This window comes from Myxine glutinosa, chromosome 9 (assembly GCF_964187855.1).
Source record: "Myxine glutinosa chromosome 9, kmMyxGlut1.1, whole genome shotgun sequence".
NCBI classification, from domain to species: Eukaryota; Metazoa; Chordata; class Myxini; order Myxiniformes; family Myxinidae; genus Myxine; species Myxine glutinosa.
In genome coordinates this window covers 71,426,321-71,443,440 of record NC_136269.1, presented here as the reverse complement: position 1 = coordinate 71,443,440, position 17,120 = coordinate 71,426,321, and the positions used below count along the sequence as shown (strand labels likewise).

The 17,120-nt window shown below is 44.3% G+C and overlaps 1 protein-coding gene across 1 annotated transcript in view; it reads left to right on the top strand.

The window, feature by feature from the left end:
* Nucleotides 1-17,120, top strand: part of RYK (receptor like tyrosine kinase) — a 259,256-nt gene that overhangs the window by 49,448 nt on the left and 192,688 nt on the right. The window contains exon 4 of the mRNA XM_068129006.2: nt 513-644. Within this exon, the coding sequence (XP_067985107.1) occupies nt 513-644 (132 nt within the window). The remainder of the gene's footprint in view (nt 1-512; nt 645-17,120) is intronic.

Sequence of the window (17,120 nt, the reverse complement as noted above, 5' to 3'; positions counted from 1 at the left end):
GTAATGCAAGTTGCCAAAGTGTTTTTGCTTTAGCATTTCACGATATGTTATTGGGGGCAAAATGTCGGCTGCAAACATGGCATAGTTGTTGATCTTTGAAAATAACAAGACTATTTCATGTCGAATCGAGATAGGTACTCTGTTTACACCCCGGTGTTGAGCATTATTCACTCTGCGAGTCTCCAGATACTTTGAGGGAGAGCTTGCTATGGGTGGGTGAGGGTATGGGTGTGAGGCAGGGAGTGATGGGGTCTGAATATTTGAGTGAAGGGTCAGGTAAGTTTCACACGGAGTTCGTAGCTAGCTAGATCTGTTACCCTTGGATCAAAGTCGAGAAGCTTATAGCAAACCCATTGCAATTGTCTTTTCAGATTTACAGCAAGCCCAAGAGATTTGCGTTTAGAGATGTATTAATGGCTGCCAAAAAGGGAAGTGACATAGTGCAGTGTTGAATAAGATATCGTGTGGTTTTACCACCATGATTCAAGCTGTCATTTTTTTTGTACTTTCAGTGTTCAAGGTAAGCATGCGATGCACAGGCCAGGTCGATGGCGAGGTTTCTGTGCTGATGAAGCTTAGCCTCACCATCGAATCAAGAAATCGTACCGTTCTTACCTTCCCTCGACGCAAGCACTGCTACAGGAGTACGTAGTCCTCTTATTTTTGGCACATTTCATTCCCTCAACCTTCCCCCACCCTCCTCGTCTTGCTCACCTCCCCTCTCTTAGTTCATTGCATTCTGCCCCATATTTTTCTCATTTTTCTTTCTCCGTTTGAGTCTCAAAAGCTCAACCCATTTGCAGGGGTTATTGATCGTGTTTGGGCACAGAGGCCTTTAATCCTTCATCCCCAAGGCTTGAGCTGAGTGATTGTTTGAAGATTGAATCCTGAGGTTTCTAGTTTTTGTGGAGTTGTTTGGATTCCTTCTCTTGCTCTCCCTCTCTCTCCGTTTCTTTCACACTCTCTCGCTCACTCATCCTTTGCTCCTTCAACCTCACTTTCTACAACAAAAAATGACTTTGCCGTTAAGGAGAATTTTTTGTTCTTATTATTGTGTTCTTATTGAGTTTATTATTATCAACAATTAATCTGAAACATTTCTGCATACACTGTGCATGATGTACTGTTGTTTCAGTTACTTCTGGATGCATTTCAATAATAACTAGAAAGAGCAATCAGAGATTGCAGACCCTCGCCAGGACTTGTTTTGGGTGGTGTAAACTTGGGGGTGTAAATTGCTTAAAGTGTGTTTGTCTTTGTGTCGTGTGTGCACGATGCATTGACGACGTAGGCTTATGTTCATACAGCGGGAAAACAGACTTATTCGGTTTTATTGTATGGATTCACTTTCCAATGGTATGGATTTTGTAGACGTACTTGCGTTCCACTAGTAAGTATTCTATAGACGTAGACACATTTTAATAGTACATACTTTATAGACATACTCACTTACTACTACTACTACTACAACTACTACTACTACTAATCCGCATGCCCAGCGAAGAAGCATAGCGACCCCCTTGGGAGTCGACCATTTTGCATTTCGTTCTCTTGGGACAGGGGAACTTGAGGTAAGGCAGGGATTTTTTTTTGCCATGGCGCTAGCAATAGCACACCTACTCTTCCTGAAGGACGCCGTGGGATATTTAATGTCCACTAACGAATGCCGGCAGATGGGACATGCAGTTGAATGTCTATCCAAGGGACGGCATGGCACACACATTGATGAATGACCCTGCCTGTGAAACACCGGGGTGACAGTTGAGCATGAACGTATAACCTTAAATAGGATCAAATAATAACCCCAATAAGCTTTTTTTGCTCAAGCATTTTGGAGAAACTTATGACTCGACAGACGTGCTCGCATCATGATAATACATACTTTAGTTGTACTCACGTTCTAACTGCACATACTTTATAGAGGTACTCTGTTGAAAAAAAACAACAACATTTAATACTGGCTACCACAAGGGTGGTGCTTGAGATCTACATTATCCCGTTATGTGCCGGACAGACACTCTTATAAACAAACTGACAAACAGACCCATTGCCCTCTGGTACCGCCGTACACCCCCGTCCCCCACCATTATAAAATCTGAGAGCAATTACATGGGTGACCCTTTAACCTCGCTGGCATGCTTTTGAGTTTCACTTTGATCTTGCATGCTCCGTATGTTGCCTTGAACAAGCCAGGTTTTTGGCAGATTTTCTCGACTATTACTACCGTTTGTGACTGCTTGCTCATTTTGTCAACTTTCAATCTCTCATTTGGTAATCATGCACTGGGAAGCCTTTGAACTCGCATCGCTAAGCCAGCTTTCGGTTTACTTTTCTGCGAGTGTACCTTGTTATCCTGAGTAATTTGATTCCTACTCTGGAGTTATTTGCACGGAAAGGAGACCTTGACATTCATTACATGCCTTGTTGGAGATGACAGTTATGTTGAAGTCCTTAGGAAGTACAGAGCTCTGTGCCAATCCTTTTATCTTCACCCTAAAGTTCCTATCATTTCTCATTTCCACAAAGTGTCTCCTGATGATATATAGCTTGATACTAAAAGTATCAATTTCCTCATTATATTTACAACCCTCTGTATGGTCATGAGAACTGTACTTAACTTGCTGATATTCTATGTTCGTACATGTTGTAACATTTTGAAATATTCCAACTGATGCTTTGTCCCTGTAATTTGATTTGAATGGAAAAGGGTATTAAAAAGTTAAGGCCATGGAAAATTGCGGGGCTTGTTAACGACATCTTATCTAAGTAAAAATGAAGATCTGTTAATCATTACGACTCATCACTGATGGCTTTTTTTTCAAGCAGCATTTTTCATCCCAGCAAGCAACAATTCATTAAGGACAATGCAGAGTGTGACACGTGGGGGGGGCACAGAAATATGTATGATGTTTACAGCAAGTTGGGTATGAATGCATGGTAAAGATGTAACCATAGTGTTATTATCCCCACACTTTTGGGAAAATAACTGGGGGATATTGTAATCAGTTCCATCTGTCTGTTCGTCCGTCCGTCACGCTTACTCCTAAATGGTTGTGCAGACATTCACCAAACTTGGTAGTTATGATCAAAACATGACAAGAAGCTGCAACAGCAGTATCATTTTTGGCCCTGTCCCTTGTGGTGGGGTCAAAAGGTCAAATATCAAAGAAATGCAATTATGGGCACATTTTGAAACATTTTTTATGAAACTTTGGACATGCAGTCAACATTGGGAAGAGGGTATGGCACACGAAATTTGTTATATTTTTGGGATTGGATTGGGGTCACAGGGGTCAAAATGGAAATTTTCTTAACTCAAAATTTGCTATTGGGTCATTTCTGGTGGAAATTTTTGCCATCTTTCAACTTCGCTTTAGGTGGAAAGCGTGGGGATTTGTGATGGCGTGCCATCGACCTCGCTCCAGTTTTTATTACTAAGGGGACACACAGTGCCCCATGTAGGTCAGAGATGGAATTAGGAATTTGGCTTGAGTACCTGCGACAGCTCGCCTACTCCTCGCAAAGGTCACAGTGGGATCTTTAACGTCCACCAACTAATTCTGGCAGACGGGACACCGAGTTGATTGCCCATCTGAGGGACGACACACACATCGATGATTCACCCTGCTTGTGAGACAGCAAGATGATTGGTCGATGGGCCAAGATTCAAACCCAGAAGAGTGTGCGTTCCTCAAGGCCATCCTGCCAGTCCATTATTGCAATGAGATTATTGCTGTCGAAAAGAATATACAATGTTTATATTTAGGGCAGTGCTTTAACATTTAAGACTTCTAGAAATAGGTAGTCTGCTGGACGACAATGTGGTATGGACCTTTTGATCGCTAAATATTGATTTATTGAGTAACGTATCTATTTATGACCTACAGTGAAATGTTCCTTTGCTAAAACAGGATTGGCAAATTATTATTACCTCCACCATTTAAGGTGGGAGAAGGTTATGTTTTCACCCCTGTCTGATTGTCTGTCTCTCTGTTTGTGAATAGGATATCTCATAAATTTTTTTTAGATGGATTCGGAAGAAATTTGGTGGAGAGGGTTAAGTATGTGACAAGGAAGAATTAACTCAATTTTGTTGAAGGTGAAGGATCTGGATCTGGCTATGACAATTTTTAAGTGATTCTTCACCCTTGAGTGATGGGGCTAAAACCGATATACATACAGCAGGATATCTCAAAAGGTTGTGGCCGGATTCAGACGAACGAAACTTGGTGGACAGGTTGGGTGTTTGACGAGGACAGATCCATTTGTTTTTGGATATGAATATATGAATAATATTGTTGTGTCCGTAGCTGATAAAGACCAGCCTTGGACGAATAGCCAGAACGGTCCTTAATTCCGAGGCGACAGCCGAATATGACGGTTATTTTTGGCTCATGCGGGATGAATGGATGTGAAGTGCTTACCTGAATGAAGCACACGGGTTTATTCTTGAACCCACAAAACATGCAAACACGACCAAGAAAATTCAACGATAATGATTTTCTAAAAATAAAGCAAGAAATGAAAATGTCGAAATATATATTGAGACAAAAATTAAAACTCTAACCGAGGTACCTTTACATGCAGACTCAAATACAGACGAGAGGATAGATAAAATAAAAGTAAATGTTCCTTTAGCCGGCCGGCACTCAGCTTTGGACCCAAATGGCTTTCATGAGCTTGGCGGTCGTCGAACCTTGAAGCCACCGCACGTGAAGCGCACAAGATGGTGCGGAGTCGCTCTCCACGGCGCCATGAATGTGAGGTAATTTGTGAGGGCCGTCCTCTTTCATGTCCCTCTACCCGAAGCGCCAAGAGCCCCACAAACCGCTGCCTTATTGCTCTTCTTTAACGGCCACAACAGCCTCCTCCTCCAAAGCGCTAAAAGTCCACACAGAACAAGCACAGGAAATGCCCAGTATGGATTAAATTGGCCTAGCTTTCTTGTCCGTATAAAAAGACCAAAAACCACTCTTCCTCCTCTTTCTTGAAGCTTCTGCATGACATCACCCCAGCCAATCCTGAACTTCTGGGGTGTGACCTGCCGGTTACGATCTTTTGGAGGCGAGGTTTAGTTTGGTAGCCTGTTTGCTTGGCCTTTGTCGGTGGTTGTTGTTTAAATGGAGGTTTTTATGGCCGGCCTTGTTGTAGTTGTAAAAATATAGGGAAAAGCCACAGGAGGCAGTCACATCCTGGGGGAACTAACCTTAATCCCTATCTAGTTCATACAGCCTCACCCCCCGTGTGACACATAAGCAATCTTAAGCTCCAGTTTCCATAATTAAATACATCGAGATTTCTCCAACGCGTCCACTGTCCATGCTGTAATTATACAATCATCCCTTTACTATGAGATTCCATCATCTACCCCCCACAAACGTAACAATATGAATAATATGAATATGGATCTGGATACGAGTTTTATTTACATTTTTAAGGTAATTCTTTACCTTTGAGAGATGGAGTAAAAAATGATGCATAACATGATATTTCAAAACGTTGTGGACAAGTTATGACAAAACTAGGTGGATGAGTTGGTTAGGTGAAATTTGGTGGACATGTTGGGTGTGTGACAAGGAAGAATTGATTAGATTTTGGTGAAGATCTGGATACTGGAATTTTAAAAGTGATTCTTCACAATTGAGATGTAGGGCCACAAACAATATATAGAGCCTTCAGAAAGTATTCACACTCCTTGACTTTTTCACATTTGTTGTGTTGCAGTTTGAATTTGAAATTGATGAAACAAAGAAATTTGGCAACGATCGACACAAAACACCCCCATATTATGACAAAGTGAAAACATGTTTTCAGAAATTTTTACAAACTAATTGAAAATGAAATACAGAAATACTGTATCTAATTTGCATAAGTATTCAGCCACCTGAGTCAATACTTCGTAGAGGTGCTTTTGGCAGGGATTGCAGCTTTTAGTCTACTTGGGTATGTCTGTACAGTAATCTTCGTGTCTTTCAACAGATTCTCAATGGGATTCAAGTCTGGGCTTTGGCTGGGCCACTCAAGGACTTTCACGTTCACATTCCTGTGTTGCTTTGGTTGTATGCTTGGGGTCATTGGCCTGTTAGAATGTAAATCGTAGCTGCAGTCTCAGGTCTTTTGCACTCTCATGCAGGTTCTCCTCAAGGATTTGCCTGTATTTGGCTACATTAATTGTTCCCTATATCCTTACAAGCAGTCCCTGCTGCTGAACAGCATCCCCAAAACATGATGCTGCCACCACCATGCTTCATGGTCGGGATAGTGTTAGATGGGTGATGATCTGTGCTCGGTTTCCACCAGGTGCAGTGCTTTGCATTCAGGCCAAAGAGTTAAATTTTCTTCTCATCAGCCACATAATACTTTGCCTCATGCTCTGAGTCTTTCACGTGCCTTTTGGAAAACCCCACGTGTGCTGTCATGTGCCTTATTCTCAGGAGTGGCTTCCGTTTGGCCACTCTCCCATAAAGCCTAGATTTGTGAAGTGCTGCAAAGACTGTTGTGCTTCCGGCAGGTTCTCCCATCTCAGCCAAGGAACTATGTAGTTCTGTAAGAGTGGTCATTGGGTTATTGGTGACCATCCTGACAAGGTCCCTCTTGCCCAGTTGCTCAGTTTGGTCGGTGGCCAGCTATAGGAAGAGTGGTAGTTCCATATTTTTTCCATTTTCTAATGATGGAGCTCACTGTGCTCTTGGGAACCTTCAACACTCTAGAAATGGTTTTATACCCTTCCCCAGATCTATTCCTCCTCACAATTCTATCTCGGAGTTCTACGGACAGTTCCTTGGACTTCATGGTTGAGTTTTTGCTCTGACATGCACTGTCAACTGGGGGACCTTATATACTCGTAGAAAGGCGTGTTTCTTTCAAAATTTCCAATAAATTGAATTGACCCCAAGTAGACTCCAATTAGTTAGGCAGTTCAGAGGAAGCATCGTTCATTTTTTCAGGAAAGCACCAAATTTGGCACAGATGTAGTATGGACCTATACAATTGTTTTCCTGAGGGGCACCCAAAAATTCAGAACCCCTGGTGGCCGCCATATTGAATTTCAACATGACCGCCCTCTGTGACCTATTTCCCTCATTAACTTCTATACTATGAGCGATAACACCACAGTTCCAGTGTCTTACCCCATGTTTTCATGGTCTCTGAATCCAATGGTATCAATTGCATAAAGATTGGCATCCATCATCTTTAATTTCAAGATTGCCACCATGGTGTTTCCATTTTCCTTGAATCTCTCATAGTATTTTAGGTAAAATTTCAATTCCAAGTGATACACATTGTTTCATTGGTCTCTGATAACAATGAAATGGTATTAATTAATCAAAGTTACATGGGGTAAGACACTGGAACTCCCCTCAGGAAAACAATTGTAACGGGGAGAAACGGAAAGGGGGAGAAAACGGGTATTCATTCGAAATGTAGATTCTGATATGGTGGTCTTGGCAATAGCACACTACTTTACCTACCAGTCACACGGTGTGGAGGAACTCTGGATTGCTATTGGCACTGGTAAAAGCTACCGCTACCTTGCCATCCATAAAATTGCCACCGGCCTTGGCCGCAGGAAGTCCGAGTCTTTGCCATTATTTCATGCCTTCACTGGCTGCGACACAGTGTCATTTTTTGCCCAAATTGGGAAAAAGACAGCCTGGAAGGCTTGGGAGGCATACCCCAGCATCACGCAGACCTTTCATGCTCTCGCTTATAGGCCATCTGTGGACACTATTACTATGGAACTACAGAGCATAGAAAGATATGTTGCCATCCTCTATGACCGGACTACCGAGATAAAGACAGTGAATGACATGCGCCGACACTGGTTCACGAAGAAGGCAAGAACAATTGATCACATTCCCCCAACAGCAGACGCCTTCGAACAACACCTAAAACGTGCATGTTTTCAGGCTGGACACGTATGGAGTCAGGCACTTGTGCCCTACCCAGAACTTCCATCACCAGCTGATTGGGGCTGGATGAAAACAGGGACTTCTTGGACACCAATTTGGACCATAATTAATACCATTTCATTGTTATCAGAGACCAATAAAACAATGTGTATCACTTGGAATTGAAATTTTACCTAAAATACTATGAGAGATTCAAGGAAAATGGAAACACCATGGCGGCCATCTTGAAATTAAAGATGATGGATGCCAATCTTTATGCAATTGATCCCATTGGATTCAGAGACCATGAAAATATGGGGTAAGACACTGGAACTGTGGTGTTATCGCTCATAGTATAGAAGTTATTGAGGGAAATAGCTCACAGAGGGCGGTCATGTTGAAATTCAATATGGCGGCCACCGGGGGTTCTGAATTTTTGGGCGCCCCTCAGGAAAACAATTGTATAGGTCCATACTACATCTGTGCCAAATTTGGTGCTTTCCTAAAAAAATGAACGATACGCCCTATTTTTCGGTCGTAACTGCCGAAGTAAATCCATTTGTAGAGGCATCTCAAGGATGATCAAAGGAAATTGGATGCACCCTAGCTCAATTTGGAGTGTCATCGCAAAGGGGTTGAATACTTGTAGCATGACATCCCCAAAGATTGAGTTAGTGACTCAAGACATTTCAGCTTTTCATTTTTAATTGATGTGTAAAATTTGTAAAAAAATAAACAAGAAGAAGTCATGCGGAGCACGATACTTGCAAAATCCGCCCCCCACCCCCAAGGAAAAAAATTCCATTGATACAGCAAATTGTCCATTTGATCAAGATTATAATTGACAATCTTGATCAAAGCTCGGGTCAACAGGAAGAAAAGTGACGATTTTTCAGATGAAAAATGATGATTTTGTAAGGTTGACCTTGAGTTGACCTTTGACCTTTTGACCTCAAAAATAGTTAGTTTCCCTATTTAGTGACTCAATGTGCAAATGCTGTTCAATTTTCAAGTCAATCGGATGAAAATTGAGGATTTTAAAAACTTGGCCTATGTTGACCTTTTGGCCTATGTTGACCTCAAAAATAGTTGGTGGTTGAATTCAGTGACCATCTATCTATAATTCCAGTAATCTCTGTGTGTATGTATGTATGTATGTATGTATGTATGTATGTTTGTCTGTGACCGCTGTTTCTCGACAACTACCGGTCCGATATACTTGAAACTTGCCAGGTATATTGCTGGGGACCCGAGGATGTGCCTTTTCAAGGTTTCATATTAATCGGAGAAGTAGTTACCGAGCTATGTCCAAAAAGCGATTCAACCAATCAGAGAGCAGCGAGCTATCACGTGTGCCGAACGTGGCGAACAGACTCTGCCTCGGACGGCACATTTGAGAGCGTATTCATTTATTTCACGTTGGCAAACTATGTTGGCGTTCAACTATGTTTTAAAACTAATTAAAACTAATTTGCGATTCATCGTAACTGCGATATGCGACCTTCCGGACAGTGAAGACTGCACTTCCGGCAGCCAATCACAGAACGCGTTGTTGCGTAGGCGTGGCCGATGTGAGAGCGAGCCGAGCCGAGCGCATGCGCCATTACGGTTCGTAATTCGATTTCTTCCGGAGAAAATAATAATTTCTCGATTTCTTATGCGCATTATTTCTCCCAATTCAGTCAGAGCGAAGGGCGGAAGCGAAGAGCGTTGTTTTTTTTGTTTACGGGCGTACGGGCGTACGGGCGGGGTAGAGCGTACGGGTAGCGTTTTTTTTTTTTTTTGGCAAGGAACGGGCACCCACGTACGGGCATGCCCTAGTATATGTAAATCCTCTTAGAATTTCAAATCAATCAAATGAAAATTGGTGATTTTAGAAATTCGGCCGATGTTGACCTTTTGTCAACAGGCTGTAACACAACAAAATGTGAAAAAATTCAAGGGGTGTGAATATTTCCTTAAGGCACTGTACGATATCTCAAAAGTTATGGACAGATTAGGACGGAACATGATGGACAGATTGGGTGTGTGACAAGGATGAATTGATTTGATTTTGGTTCAGGTCTGGATTCGGTCTGGATCCGAATCTGGCCTATCGGTGGGATACAAAATGTAAACTGTTCAACCAGGTATAGTTTATGCGCTCTACCAAGTGCCGTTCTCATTTCAACTTTCACCATGTCAATTCGCTGGGTGTTGGTACCTCTTCAACCAGTCATGTGATTGCAGCAAAGGACCTCTGACTCTCTGTGGGCCTTTTCCAATCAGTGACCTTTCATGCCCGGATTTCTCCCAGTGGCACGTCCTTCCTTCTGGACTTGGTAATGACGAATTTTCCTGCTAATGTCTCCTGTTCCTCTCTTGCTCCATTAGTTTCATCTGAACAACTTTACACACAATGGCACAACAAAGTATGCAAAGTGATTCATTGGAATATCTGCAAAAATTTAAACATCCCAGCACCAGAAAATTGATGGAAACACGAACCAAGGGCAATCTTTGACCATGAGGACGTCATGCTCACTTACGACCTGATGATTCCATCGAGCGTGAACATAGAAACAAAGCATTGCGTCCGGACATTGTACTCAGGAACAAAAAGGAAAAGACAGCATTGATGTCTGAGATATCAGTACCCGGCAATTTTGGCCTAAACAACACAGAAATCGACAAAATGACCAAATACCAGGACCGATAAAATGAGGTCAAGAGATCTTGGAAGCTGAAGAGCATCGAAATTATACCAGTGATAATTGTAGTAACAGTAATGATGAAGAAGAACCTCACTGAGCTTTTAGAACCTATCCCTGAGAACATTACGACAAATGAACTACAACTGGAGGCAATCTGGGGTTTGGTGACGATCCTGAAAAGAGCCCTTGAAAGAAAACTCTGAAAAAGTTGAACAGCTTGGTCCATGAACCGTGATCCCTTACCGAAGAGGAGGTAGATACTTTGGGTCCTGGGAGGACTCTGTTCCACCTCCTGAAACCCGCAAATAGAGATAACAACCAACGATACACACACGACAATATTGAGTGCCAAATTTGGTTGTATTAACTCAAATAGTGTTCCATTTGTTTCATGTTACAAATGGCGAGATACGCGTCACATTTTTAGTGAAGAGGGAAATTTTTGATGACCTTGACCTAACAAGTCCTTGACTTGATGACCATGAAAATGAATACTGGGGCATGTAGAAAGCATTAGATAATGATATAAAGTGTGATTGTGACAAACTGAAAGATATTGAATGCAACACATAATTACCTATGGAAAGCGAATGGGAAAATCATAGGTTTATGGCCCGTAGCGCCGAAAAATTTCGCTTTCGTTTATGTTTATTTCGTTTATGGCCCATAGAATAAACAGTATTGCACTGATTAAGGTTGTGGTCAGGTTTCATCGAAATTGTGTGTGTAGTTTCAGAGGCAAAAACAAATTCCTATTTTGGGGAGTCAAACCTGGATCCACTTTGACCCCTGGTAAACCCCCTTAGACCCAGAATTTTTTTAATGCTGTGAACAAACTTTAGTCACAACACAACAATTATAATTTGTACCAAGTTTGTTCACAATCCCTTCAGCGGTTTTGGAGAAGAAGTTGCAAGTGTTTAGGGACTGACGGATGGACGCGCCATCACATTAGCTCCCCTGAACTTTGTTCCAGGTTACCTAAAAATTATACGAAGATATGGCGAAAAAAGTGGAGGCGGGTGGGTGTAATCTGCCTCCCTCCCCTGGCCAGATTAGGGTTAAGTCACTCAACTTTTGGGCTTCACCATCAGCAAAGATCTTTCTTGGGCAGACCATATTTCCTCCAAAGCTAGCCACCAACTGGGCATCCTCCACCATGCAAGGTCTTACCTTGGCCAATCTGAACTTTTGACAACAAACAAGACCTTCGTTCGCAGGTTGATGGACTACTGCCTTCCCCCCTTTTGGGTTTGTGCCCCTACCTCACACATTGCCCTTCTTGATGCCGTGGAATGTAAAGCCCTCAAAATCATTGTGATGTCCTGCAACGAAGCTTAGTGTCGAGGTTTGTTACTTTTACATCGCAGACAGGTTGGTGGACTCTGTATTCTATCGCTTCTTTTTCATGTTGCACCCTCTGTCCTCTCTTGGCTCTATCTCTCAGTTTTCCGCAGGGTGCACATGGTCTGCCGGTAACCCTCTTCTTGTTAAAATCCAAAAGTCGAGGCTCACTGCTCACCTCGACTCATTTGGTCATTTTTTACTCACCTGTGGAAAAACTTCCCCAGTCTGTTAATTCCTCTTTCTTCCCTCCAGGCCTTCAAGACAGCTGTTCACCACTACCTCAGGTCACCCTCCTCCCCCATCCATACTCATGATCTCTTCGACCCCCAAATTACCCCTTTCCCAAGTTATTGTGATTTTTTTTTTTTTTGCCCGTATCCCTCACACCTTTTCGTTTGGTAGTTAACGGGTTGGTTTGTTGTTTTTCTGTTTCATTCCCCCTTCCCCTTCCTCTTCTTGCTTTATTTCAGTTTGTGTGCAGCTTGTTCACCCCCATGTGTCCTTCTCACCCTGCCCTTGATCTCACTCTCATGTTTATCCTGCTGTTAGTGTTTTCCCCTTTCCATTTTGTTCCATTCTATTCTGCTCTCGCTCTTCCATTAGCCTTGACCATGTATTTAAAACAAAAAGTAGAATTCGACTAAGCCCCATAATTGACAGCCGAGCTGCACAATCTTTCACTATCATGCCACTTGTAAAGTCCTTTGTGTTCTCCTTGTCTCCTTACCCCATTTTATATCGTGATTAATTATATAGTTTTTGTTTTTGTTTTTTTTGTATACTGAATCGAGGCTCGTGAAAGAGCTGACAACCGCGAGGGAAAGACAGCACAGGGGGACCGCGAGGGAAAGACAGCACAGGGGGACCGCGAGGGAAAGACAGTACAGGGGGACCGCGAGGGAAAGACAGCACAGGGGGACCGCGAGCGAAAGACAGCACAGGGGGACCATGAGGCAAAGACAGCACAGGGGGACCGCGAGGGAAAGACAGCACAGGGGGACCACGATGGAAAGACAGCACAGGGGGACCGCGAGGGAAAGACAGCACAGGGGGACCGCGAGGGAAAGACAGCACAGGGGGACCGCGAGGGAAAGACAGCACAGGGGGACCGCGAGGGAAAGACAGCACAGGGGGACCACGAGGGAAAGACAGCACAGGGGGACCGCGAGGGAAAGACAGCACAGGGGGACCCCGAGGGAAAGACAGCACAGGGGGACCGCGAGGGAAAGACAGCACAGGGGGACCGCGAGGTAAAGACAGCACAGGGGGACCGCGAGGGAAAGACAGCACAGGGGGACCGCGAGGGAAAGACAGCACAGGGGGACCACGAGGAAAAGACAGCACAGGGGGACCGCGAGGGAAAGACAGCACAGGGGAACCGCAAGGGAAAGACGGTACAGGGGGACCGTGAGGGAAAGACAGCACAGGGAGACCGTGAGGGAAAGACAGCACAGGGGGACCGCGAGGGAAAGACAGCACAGGGGGACCGCGAGGGAAAGACAGCACAGGGGGACCGCAAGGGAAAGACAGCACAGGGGGACCGCGAGGGAAAGACAGCACAGGGGGACCGCGAGGGAAAGACAGCACAGGGGGACCGCGAGGGAAAGACAGCACAGGGGGACTGCGAGGGAAAGACAGCACAGGGGGACCGCGAGGGAAAGACAGCACAGGGGGACCGCGAGGGAAAGACAGTACAGGGGGACCGCGAGGGAAAGACAGCACAGGGAGACCGCGAGGGAAAGACAGCACAGGGGGACCGCGAGGGAAAGACAGCACAGGGGGACCGCGAGGGAAAGACAGCACAGGGGGACCGCGAGGGAAAGACAGCACAGGGGGACCGCGAGGGAAAGACAGCACAGGGGGACCGCGAGGGAAAGACAGTACAGGGGGACCGCGAGGGAAAGACAGCACAGGGGGACCATGAGGGAAAGACAGCACTGGGGGACCGCGAGGGAAAGACAGCACAGGGGGACCACGAGGGAAAGACAGCACAGGGGGACCGCGAGGGAAAGAGAGTACAGGGGGACCGCGAGGGAAAGAGCACAGCACAGGGCGAGGGAAAGACAACACAGGGGGACCGCGAGGGAAAGACAGCACAGGGGGACCGCGAGGGAAAGACAGCACAGGGGGACCGCGAGGGAAAGACAGCACAGGGGGACCGCGAGGGAAAGACAGCACAGGGGGACCGTGAGGGAAAGACAGTACAGGGGGGCCGCGAGGGAAAGACAGCACAGGGGGACCACGAGGGAAAGACAGCACTGGGGGACCGCGAGGGAAAGACAGCACAGGGGGACCACGAGGGAAAGACAGCACAGGGGGACCACGAGGGAAAGACAGCACAGGGGGACCATGAGGGAAAGCCAGCACAGGGGGACCGCGAGGGAAAGACAGCACAGGGGGACCGTGAGGGAAAGACAGGACAGGGGGACCACGAGGGAAAGACAGTACAGGGGGACCGCGAGGGAAAGACAGTACAGGGGGACCGCGAGGGAAAGACAGCACAGGGGGACCGCGAGGGAAAGACAGCACAGGGGGACCGCGAGGGAAAGACAGCACAGGGGGACCGCGAGGGAAAGACAGCACAGGGGGACCGCGAGGGAAAGACAGCACTGGGGGACCGCGAGGGAAAGACAGCACAGGGGGACCACGAGGGAAAGACAGCACAGGGGGACCACGAGGGAAAGACAGTACAGGGGGACCGCGAGGGAAAGACAGTACAGGGGGACCGTGAGGGAAAGACAGCACAGGGGGACCGAGAGGGAAAGACAGCACAGGGGGACCGCGAGGGAAAGACAGTACAGGGGGACTGTGAGGGAAAGACAGCACAGGGGGACCACGAGGGAAAGACAGCACTGGGGGACTGCGAGGGAAAGACAGCACAGGGGACCGCGAGGGAAAGACAGCACAGGGGGACCACGAGGGAAAGATAGTACGGTCATTTGTAGTTAAGGTAAAATCGCGATTTTTAGAGAGAGAGGGTAGTTGGGGGAGGATAAAGGATTAGATTAATATAAAATTCAACAATACTTTCAAAGTGACTCTCTAATTCGGACGGGTTAATACAAAAGTTGTTGCAAAATTAAGATGATGGTAAACGGTGGGGAGTAGACGCTTAGTTTGAAGCAGGTGTGCTAATAGCCTCTAAAATGTGTCAAAACTTGTTTGTATATCCTCAAACTTTGGACTGTTCTCTGACATAATGGAGTTTTTTTTGTTCCATATTGCAATTTGAGTCAAGATAAGCTGATGTTTTTTTTTTTTAAGAGTGCAATTTTGTGCAATAAACATCAATGTCATTTTGCCCTTCGTTGCATGCACAAATTGCTTCATGCTCCGATCCTTCACAATGGCCCGTGGTTAAACTAAATTTGACGCTTTTTAGATTATCCATATTTTCATGCTTCCCAGTTTTATATCTCCGGAATGGACTTCGGATAACCTGCAGGTGAGGTTGGTGCAAGTTATGGGGATATTTAAATGTAAATGAGAAAACTAACTAATTAACTTCAACCATTGGGATGGTTGCCACCAATTATTGCCTTTAACAGTGGCTTTGAAACCGGGATTCCATTGACACTTACTCTGGTGACCTCCAACATCTGACACGGACTTTGGTGGCCACTGTGCAATATCCGAGTTTTTAAATCATTTATTAAACTGACTGTCTTGTTTGTACTATGGAACCGAAGCAACAAAATCAATTTTCCCTCGCCTAAGTGAAAAAGCCACAATGCAAAGGTGAGAGGCAGAAGTAGCCAAACGGAGCACCATTTGAGCATGATTAAACATGTCAGGTCACATGTGAACAGAGCACAGTGGAGTTGTAATTAAGCGCAAAATGCTTCTGCTGAAACCTCACAGAGTTGCGAGTTGCCTCTGCTAGGTGATGGCACGGCTTGATAGACTGCTGGCCATGATTAGCATGGGCCAAGGAAGCTTGGCTTGACCTTGTGTGCTTGATTGAGAATTGGAATCCCTCTCACGAGATCCATGAGAGGAATTCCGATTCTCAATCAAGCACCCTTGAAGGTCAAATCTCTTTGCTACAATTTCGTGTGTGTGTGTGTGTGTGTGTGTGTGTGTGTGTGTGTGTGTGTGTGTGTGTGTGTGTGTGTGTGTGTGTGTGTGTGTGTGTGTCCGTTGGCTAAGGCTCTGGTGGGTATTGTCCAGATATCACGTGCAGCACAACGACATTAGGACAAATCGATGTCCTCACAATACTATAAAATGAATTATATACAGGGTGTCCACAAAGTCGCACATCACAGGAAATTATTCAATTGATTATTTATCATAGGAAATTAAATTATTTAATTCAACAATTAGCCCGGATTATATATATATATATATATAATTAATATTTTTAATAATAACATATTGTGTCCGGAATGGTCATATGTAATATTTGAATAATAATAATATATTTAAAATATATATATAATTTTAATAATTTAATAATAATTAATAACACCCGGTCAGAAATCAATAACTTCCACACCAGTCAGGGCAAATCTCTACCTTACACGATACACTTTAATCAACCGGATCACTCTATAAATGACATTCAAATCTCTGCCATTGAATCAATCACAAATCGATCACACACCACGATTCTCAAACGTGAGTCCTTTTGGATACATAAACCTCGGACAAAAATCCCTCATGGCATAAATTTTGATGATTAAAGAATGTTCCAACATCAACCCAATCAAATCATTAACCGTAACCCATTCATTCACTCATTCATTCATTCATTCATTCATTCACTCATTCTTTCATTCTACCTTTATATGTCATTTATATAAATATATAAATAAATATATTAATATATTATATGAATATAAATGGTATATGAATATATGCTTGTGTGTTTATGTATGTATGTATCTCTATATTTGTATATGCACATGCACCAACAGTAACATGAACGATAACTGTAAGCTGCGCTTCACTTCCGCTGAACTTGGGGACGGTGAGTTAGCTTTAGCGTGGCTCTTCCTAATGTATGCATTTTCTACACATATCACACATCTTACACACATGTCACTATACATACTTGTCTGATATACATGCCTGTTGTTTCTGTAGGCTAAGAAGAAGACCTTTGTTGGTCGAAAACTTGTCGAAAATTAAAGATCGACCGTCCTGAAGCTACGTCCGCGTCTGATTTAACCTCCCGATTATTTAT